The sequence below is a fragment of the Mizuhopecten yessoensis genome, unplaced genomic scaffold (assembly GCF_002113885.1).
Source record: "Mizuhopecten yessoensis strain PY_sf001 unplaced genomic scaffold, ASM211388v2 scaffold443, whole genome shotgun sequence".
In the NCBI taxonomy this organism is placed as follows: domain Eukaryota; kingdom Metazoa; phylum Mollusca; class Bivalvia; order Pectinida; family Pectinidae; genus Mizuhopecten; species Mizuhopecten yessoensis.
Genome location: NW_018403549.1, coordinates 104,434 through 121,486, shown reverse-complemented (window position 1 = coordinate 121,486; position 17,053 = coordinate 104,434). Strand labels below are relative to the sequence as shown.

Below are 17,053 nucleotides of genomic sequence, written 5' to 3'. Positions count from 1 at the left end.
CGTCTTTTGCAAATGTGCAAGACTACTGGTTTTCGAATATTAAATGGTCGGACCACCGATGATATTTTCTGACCACGCGCCATTGTTTTTCACCTTAAAAGCAGACACTCATATTTGTAATGGTTGTGACTTCAGTAATACGTTTAGTACTACTAAGTCTGTGTCCTGGACAGTAGAAGCAACAGTGAATACTGCTGATTCTATGAATGCAAATAGGGCATTAATTGCAAATTCGTTGAATACCTTAGAGAATACTATGGATAGTGTTGACAAATGTTTGGAAGTACTGGTTATCGATAATCACTCTATTTGTCTTGCTGTTTAGAGAAACGTATACGTACTTGTAATTGTTCTTGTCATCAGAAGTCTAGACGTAATGTCAAGGAACCTGACAAACCATGGTTTGATAACGAATGTAAACGTTTACGTAGAATATATAGAAACGCTTTAAGATCTTTTAATATATGTAGAACTGTCAGCAATAGAGAAAACTTAGTTCGTGAAAAGAAGAAATACAATACCTACGAGGCGAGGGTGAAGAGATCTTATCTTCGGAATGAAGGCGATATGTTTGACATTTTGAGAAAAAATTATCCAAACGTTTTTTATAGTAATTTTTCTAGACGTAAGTCTTGTGATTCCGGAAATCTGGTTTTAAATGATTTTTACCAATATTTTAAAGATATTGCCAACAATTCAGTTGACTTTTCTCCCATCAATGTTGAGCAAGTTGAAGTTGATAACGAATGTATTTACTCTAAGCTTGATGACGATTTCAGTCTTGATGAATTATTAGTTTCAATGAAAGGGTCATCCAAAGGTAAATCCGCCGGTTTAGACAATGTCATTGATTAATATTTTATTGAGTATATTGATGTTTTTGCACCAGATTTTTTTTTTAATACTATATTACAGGTAGGATACGTTCCTAAAGCTTGGTCAGAAGGAGTTGTTATACCTCTGCATAAAAAAGGTGATAAAAACGACGTAAATAACTATAGGGGAATCACGTTAGTAAGTCATATGGACAAGTTATTTACCTCACTCTTGAATAAACGAATGTTAAAGTCGAGCGAAAGTGAGAATGTAATTACAGATGCTCAGTTTGGTTTTAAGCCCGGAATTGGTACCAGGGATGCATTTTTTTGTACTTAATACCTTGATTACTAAAACTTTACAGAGTAATAAAAGGCTTTATTGTGTTTTCGTAGACTATAGAAAAGCGTTTGATAGTATATCATATGATAAATTGTGGTGTAAATTGTTGAAATCGGGTGTAAGAGGACGGATGCTTAATGTTATCAAATCTATATACGAGAGTGTTAAGTCATGTGTAAAGCTTCATGGTAAATTATCTTTTATGTACGACTTACAGGTCGGATTATTTCAAGGAGAATCTTTATCTCCAATAATGTTTTCTTTATTTGTCAACGACATGGAATCCGAATTGAATAAGTCAAATTGCCAAAGTTATCGCTTGCAATTACTTAATTGGTTTTTAGTTATGTATGCCGATGACACGGTATTTTTTTCTGAGGATGTAGTTGACCTCCAAAATATGTTGGATTTTTTAATCACTTATTCTCGACGATGGAATTTATCTGTAAATGTAGACAAAACAAAAATGTTTTTAGGAAAAGTAAACGATTGCATCCAAACGAGCAGTGGATTTTTTATGGTAAAGCTATAGAAGTGGTAGATCAATTTTGCTATTTAGGTTTGGTTTTTAAATATAATGGTAAATTTACCATTGCATTGAATAAAATTGCTGTACCAGGAAGGAAAGCTTATTTTGTTCTTAATCGGAAAGCGAAAAGATTTTTGTTGAATGAAAAGACCAAGTTATCTTTATTTGATACTTATATATCATGTATTGTGAATTATGGGTGTGAAGTATGGGGTTATAGTCGAGCACCTCAGATTGAAAATATACATTTATTATTTTTGAAAACCGTATTGGGTGTCAGGAAAACAGTAAATAATGCCATGGTGTATTTTGAACTTGGTCGTTACCCTTTGCATATACAGCGTAGGATTGCTATTGTAAAGTACTGGCTGCAAATATTAAAGACTAATAACTGTATTTTGAGGGCCTGTTACGATGAACTTTTAGAGCTTTTTAACAGGAAACCAAATTTTAAAGCAAATTGGTTTATCATCTGAGACGTGATTTGTGTACGTTGGGTTTTGGAGATGTGTGGTTGGCACAATGTGTACCAAAAGAGAAATATCTTTTATTATCATATATACAACGCATAAAGGATACTTTTATTCAGGAAATGAGAAACATATTCGAGACATCTTCAAAATGTTTGTTGTATAAACACATTGTTGACCGTTTTGATCTACAATTTTACAAAACCGCTATTTAGAAAAAATAAATGTATTCTTGCGAAATATAGATTGCAAGCACATAACCTTAATATAGAGACAGGTAGATATAATGCAATGCCTCAAACCCAGAGATTGTGTACTTTATATGATCTTGGAGATGTCGAGGATGAGTTTCATTTCATTCTTATGTGTCCTGTGTTTTTAGAATTAAGAGTATCGTATATCAAGCCATATTATCGTATTCGTCCTTCTGTGTTTGAATTAATAGAGCTACTGTCTAGCAAATATTTTAAACTTATTAGAAATTTAAGTAAAAACTTGATTCAGGCAACTATTAAGAGAAATCGTATATTATGAAATAAATGTTTTGCTACTGTATAATGCGATTGAGATCTATGTCTTTTACTTCACAATGAGTTATAATCTCATTTCATTATATAATATATAGCACTCGTTCTACCTTCATGTTGAGGTTGTATGATTGACTTTGAAGTTTTGTTATTTCCTAGAAATTTGGTTAGCTTAAGGCTTTATTTGTATTATTTCATAAACAACTAAATTATGCTTTATAAGAGTCTGCTAAGCTACCTTAGGAAAACCTTAAAGTTTCCCAAACTTTTGACGATTTCATAATTTGTAATTATTATGTATGGAATAAAATCTATTGCATATGTTCTCCGCCATTGTACAAGATATTTGTTAAGTATTTATTTATATATTGCTGTATGCCTATATGCAATGTGCATTTGGTAATAAATTGAATTGAAATTGAATTGACAACACCAAGTATCTTGTCCGTTTCCTATCTTTTCTGTTGTCTTTAACTTTCCGGTGGCGTCTCCCTAGGCACCCGTCCTCATATGACCCACGCTGTCGTGTCTCCCTAGGCACCCGTCCTCATATGACTCAGGCTGTCGTAAACAAACAACTAAACAAAGTAAGGTAAATGTTTGTAAATATCCACTCACCTATGTGGAATGATAGAAAGCTCTCTGCCATTTTTGGGTCGGCCATATTATACCCATAATGCATTTCGTCGTAGTATAGAAATGCGGTACTGTATGGCGCAAACACGGTGATACCAGTCTGCTCAAACAGGCGAGACATGTTCTGTTGGCGGATGAAGCTGTGCAACTGTAACACACAAAAAACATAGTCATTAGGCCACGGACACAGGGAACGTCGAGGAAAGCATTGCAGAACTGAGCCACGGACACAGGGAACGTCGAAAAAAGCATTGCAGAACTGTTTCTGAGTAATAAGAATTAACCATTTGTGTAACACGTAAAATCCGATAGTTTCACGAAGAAATCCGCGAGTAATGATGTATTTATTGAAATCGTCTATTCAGATATCTTAACTCCCATGCTATTGTGTACTCAATAAATAGGCCGTTAAGATCAAGTAGGCTATACAGTAGCTACACAACAGTAAATAAGCCGTTAAGATCAAGTAGTCTATACAGTAGCTAAACAACAGTAAATAGGCCGTTAAGATCAAGTAGGCTATACAGTAGCTACACAACAGTTAATAGCCCGTTAATATGAAGTAGGCTTTACAGTATCTACACAACAGTTAATAGGCCGTTAAGATCAAGTAGGCTTTACAGTAGCTACACAACAGTTAATAGGCCGTTAAGATCAAGTAGGCTATACAGCAGCTACACAACAGTAAATAGGCCGTTAAGATCAAGTAGGCTATACAGTAGCTAAACAACAGTAAATGGGCCGTTAAGATCAAGTAGGCTATACAGTAGCTACACGACAGTAAATAGGCCGTTAAGATCAAGTAGGCTGTACAGTAGCAACACAACAATAAATAGGACGTTAAGATCAAATAGGCTATACAGTAGCTACACAACAGTAAATAGGCCGTTAAGATCAAGTAGGCTATACAGTAGCTACACGACAATAAATAGGCCGCTTAGATCAAGTAGGCTATACAGTAGATACACAACAGTAGATAAGCCGTTAAGATCAAGTAGTCTATACAGTAGCTAAACAACAGTAAATAGGCCGTTAAGATCAAGTAGGCTATACGGTAGCTACACAACAGTTAATAGCCCGTTGATATGAAGTAGGCTTTACAGTAGCTACACAACAGTTAATAGGCCGTTAAGATCAAGTAGGCTTTACAGTAGCTACACAACAGTAAATAGGCCGTTAAGATCAAGTAGTCTATACAGTAGCTACACGACAATAAATAGGCCGTTAAGATCAAGCAGGCTATACAGTAGCTACACAACAGTAAATAGGCCGTTAAGATCAAATAGTCTATACAGGATCTACACAACAATAAATAGGTCGTTAAGATCAAGCAGGCTATACAGTAGCTACACAACAGTAAATAGGCCGTTAAGATCCAGTAGGCTATACAGTAGCTACACAACAGTAAATGGGCCGTTAAGATCAAGTAGGCTTTACAGTAGCTACACAATGGGGAAATGAAGTGAAGAAGACACGAAGGAAAACAGGACAAAGATGATGAAATGACAAGAGTTTGGCAATGAAGATTGAAATGAAGCAACAGTAAATAGGCCGTTAAGATCAAGTAGGCTATATAGTAGCTACACGACAATAAATAGGCCGTTAAGATCAAGTAGGCTATACAGCAGCTACACAACAGTAAATAGGCCGTTAAGATCATGTAGGCTATACAGTAGCTACACAACAGTAAATAGGCCGTTAAGATGAAGTAGGCTTTACAGTAGCTACACAACAGTTAATAGGCCGTTAAGATCAAGTAGGCTATACAGCAGCTACACAACAGTAAATAGGCCGTTAAGATCAAATAGGCTATACAGTAGCTACACAACAGTAAATAAGCCGTTAAGATCAAGTAGACAGTATCTACACAACAGTTAATAGGCCGTTAAGATCAAGTAGGCTTTACAGTAGCTACACAATGGGGAAATGAAGTGAAGAAGACACGAAGGAAAACAGGACAAAGATGATGAAATGACAAGAGTTTGGCAATGAAGATTGAAATGAAGCAACAGTAAATAGGCCGTTAAGATCAAGTAGGCTATACGGTAGCTACACAACAGTTAATAGCCCGTTGATATGAAGTAGGCTTTACAGTAGCTACACAACAGTTAATAGGCCGTTAAGATGAAGTAGGCTTTACAGTAGCTACACAACAGTTAATAGGCCGTTAAGATGAAGTAGGCTTTACAGTAGCTACACAACAGTTAATAGGCCGTTAAGATGAAGTAGGCTTTACAGTAGCTACACAACAGTTAATAGGCCGTTAAGATCAAGTAGGCTTTACAGTAGCTACACAATGGGGAAATGAAGTGAAGAAGACACGAAGGAAAACAGGACAAAGATGATGAAATGACAAGAGTTTGGCAATGAAGATTGAAATGAAGCAACAGTAAATAGGCCGTTAAGATCAAGTAGGCTATACAGCAGCTACACAACAGTAAATAGGCCGTTAAGATCATGTAGGCTATACAGTAGCTACACAACAGTAAATAGGCCGTTAAGATCAAGTAGTCTATACAGGATCTACACAACAATAAATAGGCCGTTAAGATCAAGCAGGCTATACAGTAGCTACACAACAGTAAATAGGCCGTTAAGATCAAATAGGCTATACAGTAGCTACACAACAATAAATAGGCCGTTAAGATGAAGTAGGCTCTACAGTAGCTACACAACAGTAAATAGGTCGTTAAGATCAAGTAGGCTATACAGCAGCTACACAACAGTAAATAGGCAGTTAAGATCAAGCAGGCTATACAGTAGCTACACATCAGTAAATAGGCCGTTAAGATCAAATAGGCTATACAGTAGCTACACAACAGTAAATAGGCCGTTAAGATCAAGTAAGCTATACAGTAACTACACAAGAGTTAATAGGCCGTTAAGATCAAGTAGGCTTTACAGTAGCTACACAATGGGGAAATGAAGTGAAGAAGACACGAAGGAAAACAGGACAAAGATGATGAAATGACAAGAGTTTGGCAATGAAGATTGAAATGAAGGCATGGAAATCCAGCAATTTGATAATCCTTTATGTAATGTAACACTCTAATGTGTTAAAAAACATACTGACATATCATACTATATGAAAGCGAAAATGGCTTCGGTTTCTATTTCACACTTACAGGATTATATTGTCTACTTACACGTTTCTATTTCACACTTACATGTTTCTATTGTCTACTTACATGATTCTACTGTCTACTTACATGATTCTATTGTCTACTTACATGATTCTATTGTCGACTTACATGATTCTATTGTCGCCTTACATGTTTCTATTGTTTACACTTATGTTTTTATTTAACACTTAAATATTTTTATTTTACACTTAACACTTATATGTTTATATTTTACACTTAACACTTATATGTTTATATTTTACACTTAACACTTATATGTTTATATTTTACACTTAACACTTATATGTTTATATTTTACACTTAACACTTATATGTTTATATTTTACACTTAACACTTATATGTTTATATTTTACACTTAACACTTATATGTTTATATTTTACACTTAACACTTATATGTTTATATTTTACACTTAACACTTATATGTTTATATTTTACACTTAACACTTATATGTTTATATTTTACACTTAACACTTATATGTTTATTTTTTACACTTTACACTTATATGTTTATATTTTTACACTTAACACTTATATGTTTATATTTTACACTTTACACTTCTATGTTTATATTATACACTTTATACTTATATGTTTATATTTTTACACTTAACACTTATATGTTTCTCGTTTTTCATCCACTTTTCAATATTTCAATTACGCATTTTCCACAAAAAGTAACACCTATTGATTTTGTCTGCACAACTGTTAAATATGCACCATGAATCAAATTTTTTAAAACAAATGGAGGAAACACGGTAAAAAAAAAGGGGGCCGAATAGTTTTTGTGTGTCACTATATATCGTTTGGCCTGATGGGACAACAAAGTATAGTGCTACCGGAAGAAATGTAACGTAGATAAATTAATACAAATATTGACACGACCGCAAAACAGGAAATAACATGAGAGTTAACCTCATGTTAAATGTGATCTAACCTCTATCTAGAGAACTATTACGGCTTTTACAGAAATATTCCCCAACAAAGTGGAATTTGTTAATAATGTAATCAGAAATTAACTTTCCTAATGTCTCGTTACAGATAGAGCCAGTATCGATTTTCGATAAAGTGCAATGAAAATGGAAAAGCGACAGAAAGAACCTCCATTTAATCTCGAAATCACTGTGTACACTTCTCGGTATGTAAACACGTGAACATCCTAATCAGTGTCGCGAGAGCGCTTTAGTAACGGGATTAGGGTGCATTCGGGCGAGAAGCTATTGTAACATTTTAGTTTTAGTACCAGTTTGCCATGGTATTAAACTGTGATGTTTTGAGCAATACATCCCGAATGCAGACCCTCGAATTGAATTGAGTGCCATTACCAGAGTAAAAATCGTTACAGCTTTCAGTGTTATTGGTATGTGGCATATTTTATAAAAAAAAAAATCATTTTTCAAGATTTTCAGAGCATGTACATTATACAGAACATCACATCAACACACATTCACATATATCAACTATTGAAATTATCATCATCCTCATCCTCATCATATAACGGATAATAATCTGTGAACCGCTTTGAGACGACTTATGAACTAGGTTGTGATAAAGCGGTATATATAGGAACCTCCAATTATAATTATAATTATTATTATCATCCTCATCATCCTCATCATCCTCATCATCTGATGATGATTTTATACAATCACCAAGTCACATTCAATTTTCACGCACTTTCACACATAGAGAGACAAAAAAAATCAAAGAGCAGAGAGAGAGAGAGAGAGAGAGAGAGAGAGAGAAATCGGTGCAGGTTCGAATCCTCCTTCAGTTTTTTTTTTTTTTAAATATTTAGGCATGTGATCATTTTCCTTAATAAGGCAATGGTGTTTATTTTTAAATCAATGGAAGATTTGTTTACATTTTAATAACATACCTATTGATTTATCAGTTTTGTTAGTAATAATTTCTTTACTTTTTAGTGCGACATACTTCTATCGAAGCATGTCAACAAATTCCTGTGCACGTGTACAGTACAGCTACGCTTTGTAGGTAAGACACTATTTTTGATGAAATTTATGAATTTATATCAAGTGCTTAAACACCAACAAATAATGCCGAAAAACCAAATATGTGGTCTGTTTACAATAATCTATTCTTAGACACGGGATTCCGATATTGCTACCTGTATAAAAATACCTGAGGACGCGTCATAACAGTGCACGGTTGGATGCGCGCACTAGCGTAACATAGCTCTGGGGAAATAGGCATAGCAACCCGCCATATCTCTTTGAGAAGAAAATAAATAAAATAAATAACTGCTGTGAGTATTTGTCAATATTTTTTTTTTTAAGTACATTTGTTCCTGTATGTAAGATCGTAATAAGTTGGCTCAGCCCGCATTGTTCAAAAATCACAAATCTGACTTACACTGTACATGTATACCTGCATCACCAGTCATTGCTACTTATTCTAATTGAATAGAGACCTGCTTGTAAACATAAATAGGAGGGGTTGGAGTAAGCAAGAGAGTAACACCTATTAACTTAATATAAATAGTCATAAGACTCGGGGTTAGGTGAGGTCAAGCTCTACTCATTTTAACCATTTTTCCCATTCAGAAGTAAATCTTCTAAGACATTGTTCCCCTTTACCACGAGCAATATATTTCTGAACCTTATAGTAATCTTTAATCGAATTGACTAAAGCTGTCACATTAAGTGACCTATGAAAACATCTAGTTTTGTATATATATTGTTTTATGAACAGAGTAATTTCATTATCAATTCTCGTATAAATTCCAGTTTGGTTGATAAAACCAAAGATCATTGATTTTTTATTTGGTGAGAAAGGAATAGTGAGAGCACTTAAAAGACTTTCAAAATTGCTCAGAAATTTTGTACTTCCCTGCATTCCCGAATATGTCATAGCAAAGTTGAAGGCACGCGGCTAGCTATTTGATTGGTGTCAGGTAAAAAATCCTGACCAATCACTAGGCTCATGATTGTCTTTGAAGATAACAGAGAAGCGACACCCAAAGCTAGAAAGTTGTTCCGTTACGCGACCGCGCGATTTTTTAGATTTACATCAAAGGATCAAACTAGTCTTCTCGTTTCGTCCACAAGGTGCTGCACACTTAGCCTTCGATTTTGCAATGACGTATTCCAGGGGTGCAGAGAGCGAAAGTGAGCATAACCCTGATATCGAGGGTATGGAGAAGGGTAACTATGGAGACTGTAGTCTATGGAGAAGGGTAACTATGAAGAATGTAGGCTATGGAGAAGGGTAACTATGGAGACTGTAGTCTATGGAGAAGGGTAACTATGAAGACTGTAGTCTATGGAGAAGGGTAACTATGAAGACTGTAGTCTATGGAGAAGGGTATATATGGAGACCGTTGTCTATGGAGACCGTTGTCTATGGTGACGGATGTGTAGGAAGTTGGTGTCTGAAGAAGAAAGATAATGCTTCTGTGAGTATTCCTTACCATTAAGTTTAACATTGCGTTTTCTTAATCGCGAATTATTCCAAAAAAAATTGCAAGTCAAACTACAGGCATATTTCGTGGTATTACACTCGAAAATAAAGTGATCATTAACTGTATTGAAACATTTCTCCACCAGTCATATGAATGGCGTTACCTAATTACGGAACGGCACGTAGTGTGGATTGTTACCAGTTTTTGTGTGAAATTTACTGATATTCGATTTGAACAAACATTAACGACACACAGAACACCCATAACATCTAAACCACTAAAGTTGATATCACTGTACAATATATCAAACACGCGAGAATAATCACATGTCGAGGCAGCTTTACCTACGGCAGCATATCTGAATCTGTAGAAACGGAAGTGTGACGACATCGCCTCCTAACAGACATCTGTAGAAACGGGAGTGTGACGACATCCCCTCCTAACAGACATCTGTAGAAACGGCAGTGTGACGACATCTCCTAATAGATATCTGTAGAAACGGGAGGGTGACGACATCTCCTCCTAACAGACATCTGTAGAGGCGGAGGTGTGACGACGTCTCCTAACAGACATCTGTAGAAACGGGGGTGTGACGACATCTCCTAATAGATATCTGTAGAAACGGGAGTGTGACGCCATCTCCTCCTAACAGACATCTGTAGAAACGGAAGTGTGACGACATCGCCTCCTAACAGACATCGGTAGAAACGGGAGTGTGACGTTATCGCTTCCTAACAGACATCTGTAGAAACGGAAGTGCGACAACATCTCCTAACAGACATCTGTAGAGACGGGAGGGTGACGACATCTCCTAACAGACATCTGTAGAAACGGGAGTGTGACGACATCTCCTAATAGATATCTGTAGAAACGGGAGTGTGACGACATCTCCTCCTAACAGACATCTTTAGAAACGGGAGTGTGACGACATCTCCTCCTAACAGACATCTTTAGAAACGGGAGTGTGACGACATCTCCTCCTAACAGACATCTTTAGAAACGGGAGTGTGACGACATATCCTAACAGCCATCTGTAGAAACGGGAGTGTGATGACATATCCTAATAGATAACTGTAGAAACGGGAGTGTGACGACATATCCTAACAGACATCTGTAGAAACGGAAGTGTGACGACATCTCCTCCTAACAGACATCTGTAGAAACGGGAGTGTGACGACATATCCTAATAGATAACTGTAGAAACGGGAGTGTGACGACATCTCCTCCTAACAGACATCTGAGGGGTCATCCGACCCGGATATCAGTGTAAGAAAGGTGGCTTTAGTCGGTCATGTAAATTATAACACCTCATTGACCTTGGTATGTAAACAATACGATGACTGCGCATGACAGTGATGACGTTGTTACTTGGCCTCAGACTAAAAAATGTTGCTTCCATTTCGTTGTACATGAAAGTAGAGCATTTCTCGAAACTAGGCACGTTTTTTAATGAGTTTTTTTTTTCTTTCATTAGAATGAAATGAAACTTTATGTCGTACTTAAATGAAGCATGCTCTGTCTCCCTTTAGTTAACGTGGTTGATTAATGTGTGTGAAATATATGTTGGCCCTGTACCTCGTATCCTGTATCCTGTACCCCGTACCCTGTACCCTGTACCCTGTACCCTGTATCCTGTATCCTGTACCCCATACTCTGTACCCTGTACCCTGTATTCCGTATCCTGTATCCTGTACCCTGTATCCTGTATGCTGTATCCTGTATCCCGTATCATGTACCCTGTATCCTGTACCACGTACCCTGTACCCCGTACCCTGTATCCCGTATCCCGTATCCTGTATCCCGTATCATGTACCCTGTACCCTGTATGCTGTATCCTGTATCCCGTATCGTGTACCCTGTATCCTGTACCCTGTATGCTGTATCCTGTATCCCGTATCATGTACCCTGTATCCTGTACCACGTACCCTGTACCCCGTACCCTGTATCCCGTATCCCGTATCCTGTACCCTGTATCCTGTACCCTGTATCCTGTATCCTGTATCCCGTATCATGAACCCTGTACCATGTACCCTGTACCCCGTACCCTGTACCCTGTATCCCGTATCCTGTACCCTGTACCCTGTATCCCGTACCCGGTAACCTGTATCATGTATCCCGTATCCTGTACCCTGTACCCTGTATCCTGTATCCCGTATCCCGTATCCTGTACCCTGTATCCTGTACCCTGTACCCTGTACCCCGTACCCTGTACCATGTACCCCGTACCCTGGACCCTGTATCCTGTACCCCGTACCCTGTATCCTGTACCCTGTACCCCGTACCCTGTATCCTGTACCCTGTATCCTGTACCCTGTACCCCGTACCCTGTATCATGTACCCCGTACCCTGGACCCTGTATCCTGTACCCCGTACCCCGTACCCTGTATCCTGTACCCTGTACCCCGTACCCTGTATCCTGTACCCTGTACCCCGTACCCTGTATCCTGTACCTTGTATCCCGTACTCCGTACCCTGTACCCCGTACCTTGTACCCTGTACCCTGTACCCTGTACATCTCGGCTAGTGAGACTTTATCTTTAGCTCATTCGCTAGAGCTGGTAAACCAAACCCCCATGGTTAGACTACCAATGGAAGCATTGACAATACAATGCCTGCAGCCGACTTACTATATATATTTAACTTTATACCACGGGCCGGCAGTGTGACAATTTGTAAATCTCTTTACTTTTGTAAATGGGATTAAAAATCACATCCCGGCAATGTTTAGGCTAGCCAGACCACAGGGTTTCTTCGTGTGGAAGAGGACGGGACAACATTCAAATCAAGAGCTCACAGGTTTCCCTTGCCTCGACGTATACTGTCAACATGTTTTCAAGTGTCAAAAAGACATTTTTTTTTATCAAGTTTGTGTTTTCTATGGGTACCAGCTTCGTCAAACGTAGATTGTCATTCGGAAACAATATGGGAATTTCCGTCATAATTTGAATTTGACGTCAGGATTGGTCCCCGATTACTCCAACAGTTTGCCGGAAAGACCCGAACAGTTTCCGATTAGAAAACATTCACGTGGAGTGGTTCTTGCTGATATTGGATTATAACAACATTTTGGTATAGTAGGTGTATTTAAGGACTGTACAGAGGAAATATAAATATAATAAAATATGTCTCCATGACCATGTTTAACCGTTTCTCAGTCAATCGAGTTGGCCTGAAAAGTCGAAGATAACCGAATAAATCAAGCTTCATATTTAAAAGAACGTATTTCACAGATAAAATATTTGTACCAGCACAGGTACAGTATTAACAATTGTCTAATTCACGAGACGAAGCAAACATTGGAAACGGGTGTTATATGGCTGTTACATGTACACAGAGTAGCCGTGCACTAGTATGCCATCCTCCCGTGTACCTACCACGTGAGATATAACGGCTCCTGTACCTACCACGTGAGATATAACGGCTCCTGTACCTACCACGTGAGATATAACGGCTCCTGTACCTACCACGTGAGATATAACGGCTCCTGTACCTACCACGTGAGATATAACGGCTCCTGTACCTACCACGTGAGATATAACGGCTCCTGTACCTACCACGTGAGATATAACGGCTCCTGTACCTACCACGTGAGATATAACGGCTCCTGTACCTACCACGTGAGATATAACGGCTCCTGTACCTACCACGTGAGATATAACGGCTCCTGTACCTACCACGTGAGATATAACGGCTCCTGTACCTACCACGTGAGATATAACGGCTCCTGTACCTACCACGTGAGATATAACGGCTCCTGTACCTGCCACGTGAGATATAACGGCTCCTAAGTGCTATAGGTATATCAATGTATCCTGTCAGTCGATTTTACAATTCAGGACGATAATTATCTGCATAATATTTACGTTTCCTTTAACATACATATTGGGAAAAGTATAGCTCTGCATAAATGTACTACCAAAACGAGGGTTGGTCTCGTGCATCGCCCCATTCACTACATCAGAACGAGGTCCCGTCTCGTGCCCCGTCTCATTTACTGCGGACTATACCGTCGTTTATATGGAATCAGTGTTGTCGTTTAATGCCACGATAACAGTAATCGTGAGGTTTATATATAAATATTCAACAATGTACTGGTACACACCGGGTCAACATCGAAATGCATTCTGTTCCTAGATATAGCCCTATCATACTGGTAATATCACAGTACTTAGGCTAGAATAATAATACAGTCTATAGGTATAGCCCTATCATACTGGTATACTATCACAGTACTTAGGCTAGAACAATGATACAGACTATAGGTATAGCCCTATCATACTGGTAATATCACAGTACTTAGACTAGAACAATGATACAGACTATAGATATAGCCCTATCATACTGGTATAATATCACAGTACTTAGGCTAGAAAAAGAATACAGACCTATCATACTGGTAATATCACAGTACTTAGGCTAGAAAAATAATACAGACCTATCATACTGGTAATATCACAGTACTTAGTCTAGAAAAAGAATACAGACTATAGGTATAGCCCTATCATACTGGTATGATATCACAGTACTTAGGCTAGAACAATGATACAGACTATAGGTATAGCCCTATCATACTGGTATAATATCAGAGTACTTAGGCTTGAAAAATAATACAGACTATAGGTATAGCCCTATCATACTGGTATAATATCGCAGTACTTAGGCTAGAAAAATAATACAGACTTTAGATATAGCTCTATCATACTGGTAATATCACAGTACTTAGGCTAGAAAAATAATACAGACTATAGGTATAGCCCTATCATACTGGTAATATCACAGTACTTAGGCTAGAAAAATAATACAGACTATAGGTATAGCCCTATCATACTGGTAATATCACAGTACTTAGGCCAGAAAAATAATACAGACTATAGGTATAGCCCTATCATACTGGTAATATCACAGTACTTAAGGTAGAAAAATAATACAGATTATAGATATAGCCCCATCATACTGGTAATGTCACGGTACTTGAGATAATGACTGTACTGTACTTAGGTATAGCCTAGTTTGAGATAATGACTGTACTGTACTTAGGTATAGCCTAGTTTGAGATAATGACTGTACTGTACTTAGGCCTCGAACCCACGACCCAGTGATGGAAGGATAGTCATCATAGACGGTACAACGCCTTACCTACCCCGACACCGCGGCCCCGACTGACAAACGCCTTAGCTTCCCCGACACCGCGGCCCCGACTGACAAACGCCTTAGCTACCCTGACACCGCGTCCCCCGACTGACAAACGCCTTAACTACCCCGACACCGCGGCCCCGACTGACAAACGCCTTAACTACCCCGACACCGCGGCCCCCGACTGACAAACGCCTTAGCTACCCAGACACCGCGTCCCCCGACTGACATAAGGATTAATCCTATGTAATTCATTACGTTAAATGTAAGGTCATCGCGACATGCAATACCGTTACAAACGTCCATTAAATTTGCTGATATCTTGGTCAAGTCATGGAATGAGCTATATAATCCAGTTACCTACTGTCCCGGAGAACCTAAGTGATACATTCTCCGCCAGGTCTAGCTCTACTCACAAGAGTACAGATGTCGTCATCATATTGAATTGGAAATGTTCCCATGTAATAATGATTAGCATATAATTGTTGTTTTCACTACTACTTTTGTCTGTTTATCGTTCAAGCATGCGACCGACAAATGCGCGAGAAGCTCGCGCTGATTACAGATGGCGGCAGCGTGCCATTAGTATGACGGCCCTGTCACAATCCTGTTACAGAAGTACATGTTTGACAAATGCTTTGGCTGCAGGACGACCCATAAAGCTCAAGAGTGCACACGACTCTCAAATTGAATTATATTACTGAAGTTTGGTTCGATTCTTGATCGAATCGAATCTTGTTAAATACATAGTAATGTCACATGACCTCGTATGAATATTTCTGCATCATTTCGGACTTGATTTATGTCCACGGAAAGCTATTGTCTAACACGGATCAATATCGTTAGAATTATAACGAGACCTATCCTCATCTCAGTATTGACAATTTTAATAAATTTATGTAGTAATAGCTCTTAAATGGACGACGAAAATCATTTATGCTAAAAAAGAAACTTCATGCACTATAAGAAAACGCAGTGAGCTGTTTTTAAAAGGACCATGTGATGTCGAATTCCGATGGTATTCAATTGCTTAAGATATACTTTTCATTCATCATTTCGATATGTAAAACTTTATTACATGTATGATTGATACTCCTCGCCTGATTATGATCAATAGGATGCTTTGTTATTTTATTGTCACTACCCTTGCTTTTTCTTTGATAACATGGCATTACATAGATATAAACTTCACTACTTGACAGGTATTATCCTTACCCTTCTGGAACATCTGGTCTAAATGTCTTTGTTACTTTTCTTTGGTCTGTGTTTACTTATTTCATCAATTCTGAGTTAAAATTTCAGTATGCTCTCGTTTTCTCCTTTATTTCTGTCTAACTGACAAGGAATATAGATGTCTGACCTTTAGCCCTTAGTTTAACCGCCTTATTTATATATAGAGATACGTGTATGGCCGTCACTCCTCAGTTTATAATCGTCTCACTGGCAAGACGTGAAATACGTATAGACGGTTTTTTATCTACACCATGGAGGTTCATATTTTCATTAGCGGCGTACATTGATCTTATCAGTTCAATAATTTAATCTAAAGTGGACATCGGACAAATGACCACAGAGCACGTGCTGGTCTTACTGTCCATACATCATCCACTGATTAGTGTGTCACCGCTCGTATTAGATTTACACACGGAACACACGAAGGACCATAGACATGACCGAAAACTAAATCCACGCAATAATGTTTCGCAGGTCACCTACCCTCAAACATGATCATTATTGTATCCCTCCCTTACGCCTTCTAATATTTACAATATCGCCCTGCTGCCATACGTATAACTCTCCGTCAACCTTCAGTACTTACCTAAGTGTACTTTAGCTCATATTCTCTATTGCTTTTTCCCTCCTTTCCTCCTTCATTTCTTCCTCCTCGCTCTTTTCTTCCCTACTTTATCCCTTACCTCACAATCACACTCATCCTCAAATAGTTTTCACCTTCTACTCTTCCCCGCATATCCCCCATCGGCACCTCCCCGTGTATCCCCCATCGGCACCTCCCCGTGTATCTCCTATCGTACCC

General features: G+C 38.1%; 1 protein-coding gene across 3 annotated transcripts in view; it reads right to left on the bottom strand.

Moving 5' to 3' along the window:
* The window catches only part of LOC110449308 (fasciclin-1-like), a 114,764-nt gene that overhangs the window by 25,811 nt on the left and 71,900 nt on the right, over window positions 1-17,053 (bottom strand). For all 3 annotated transcript variants that reach the window (XM_021496099.1, XM_021496082.1, XM_021496090.1), the window contains one exon: window positions 3,303-3,468. In XM_021496099.1, coding sequence (XP_021351774.1) covers window positions 3,303-3,468 — 166 coding nt within the window. The remainder of the gene's footprint in view (window positions 1-3,302; window positions 3,469-17,053) is intronic.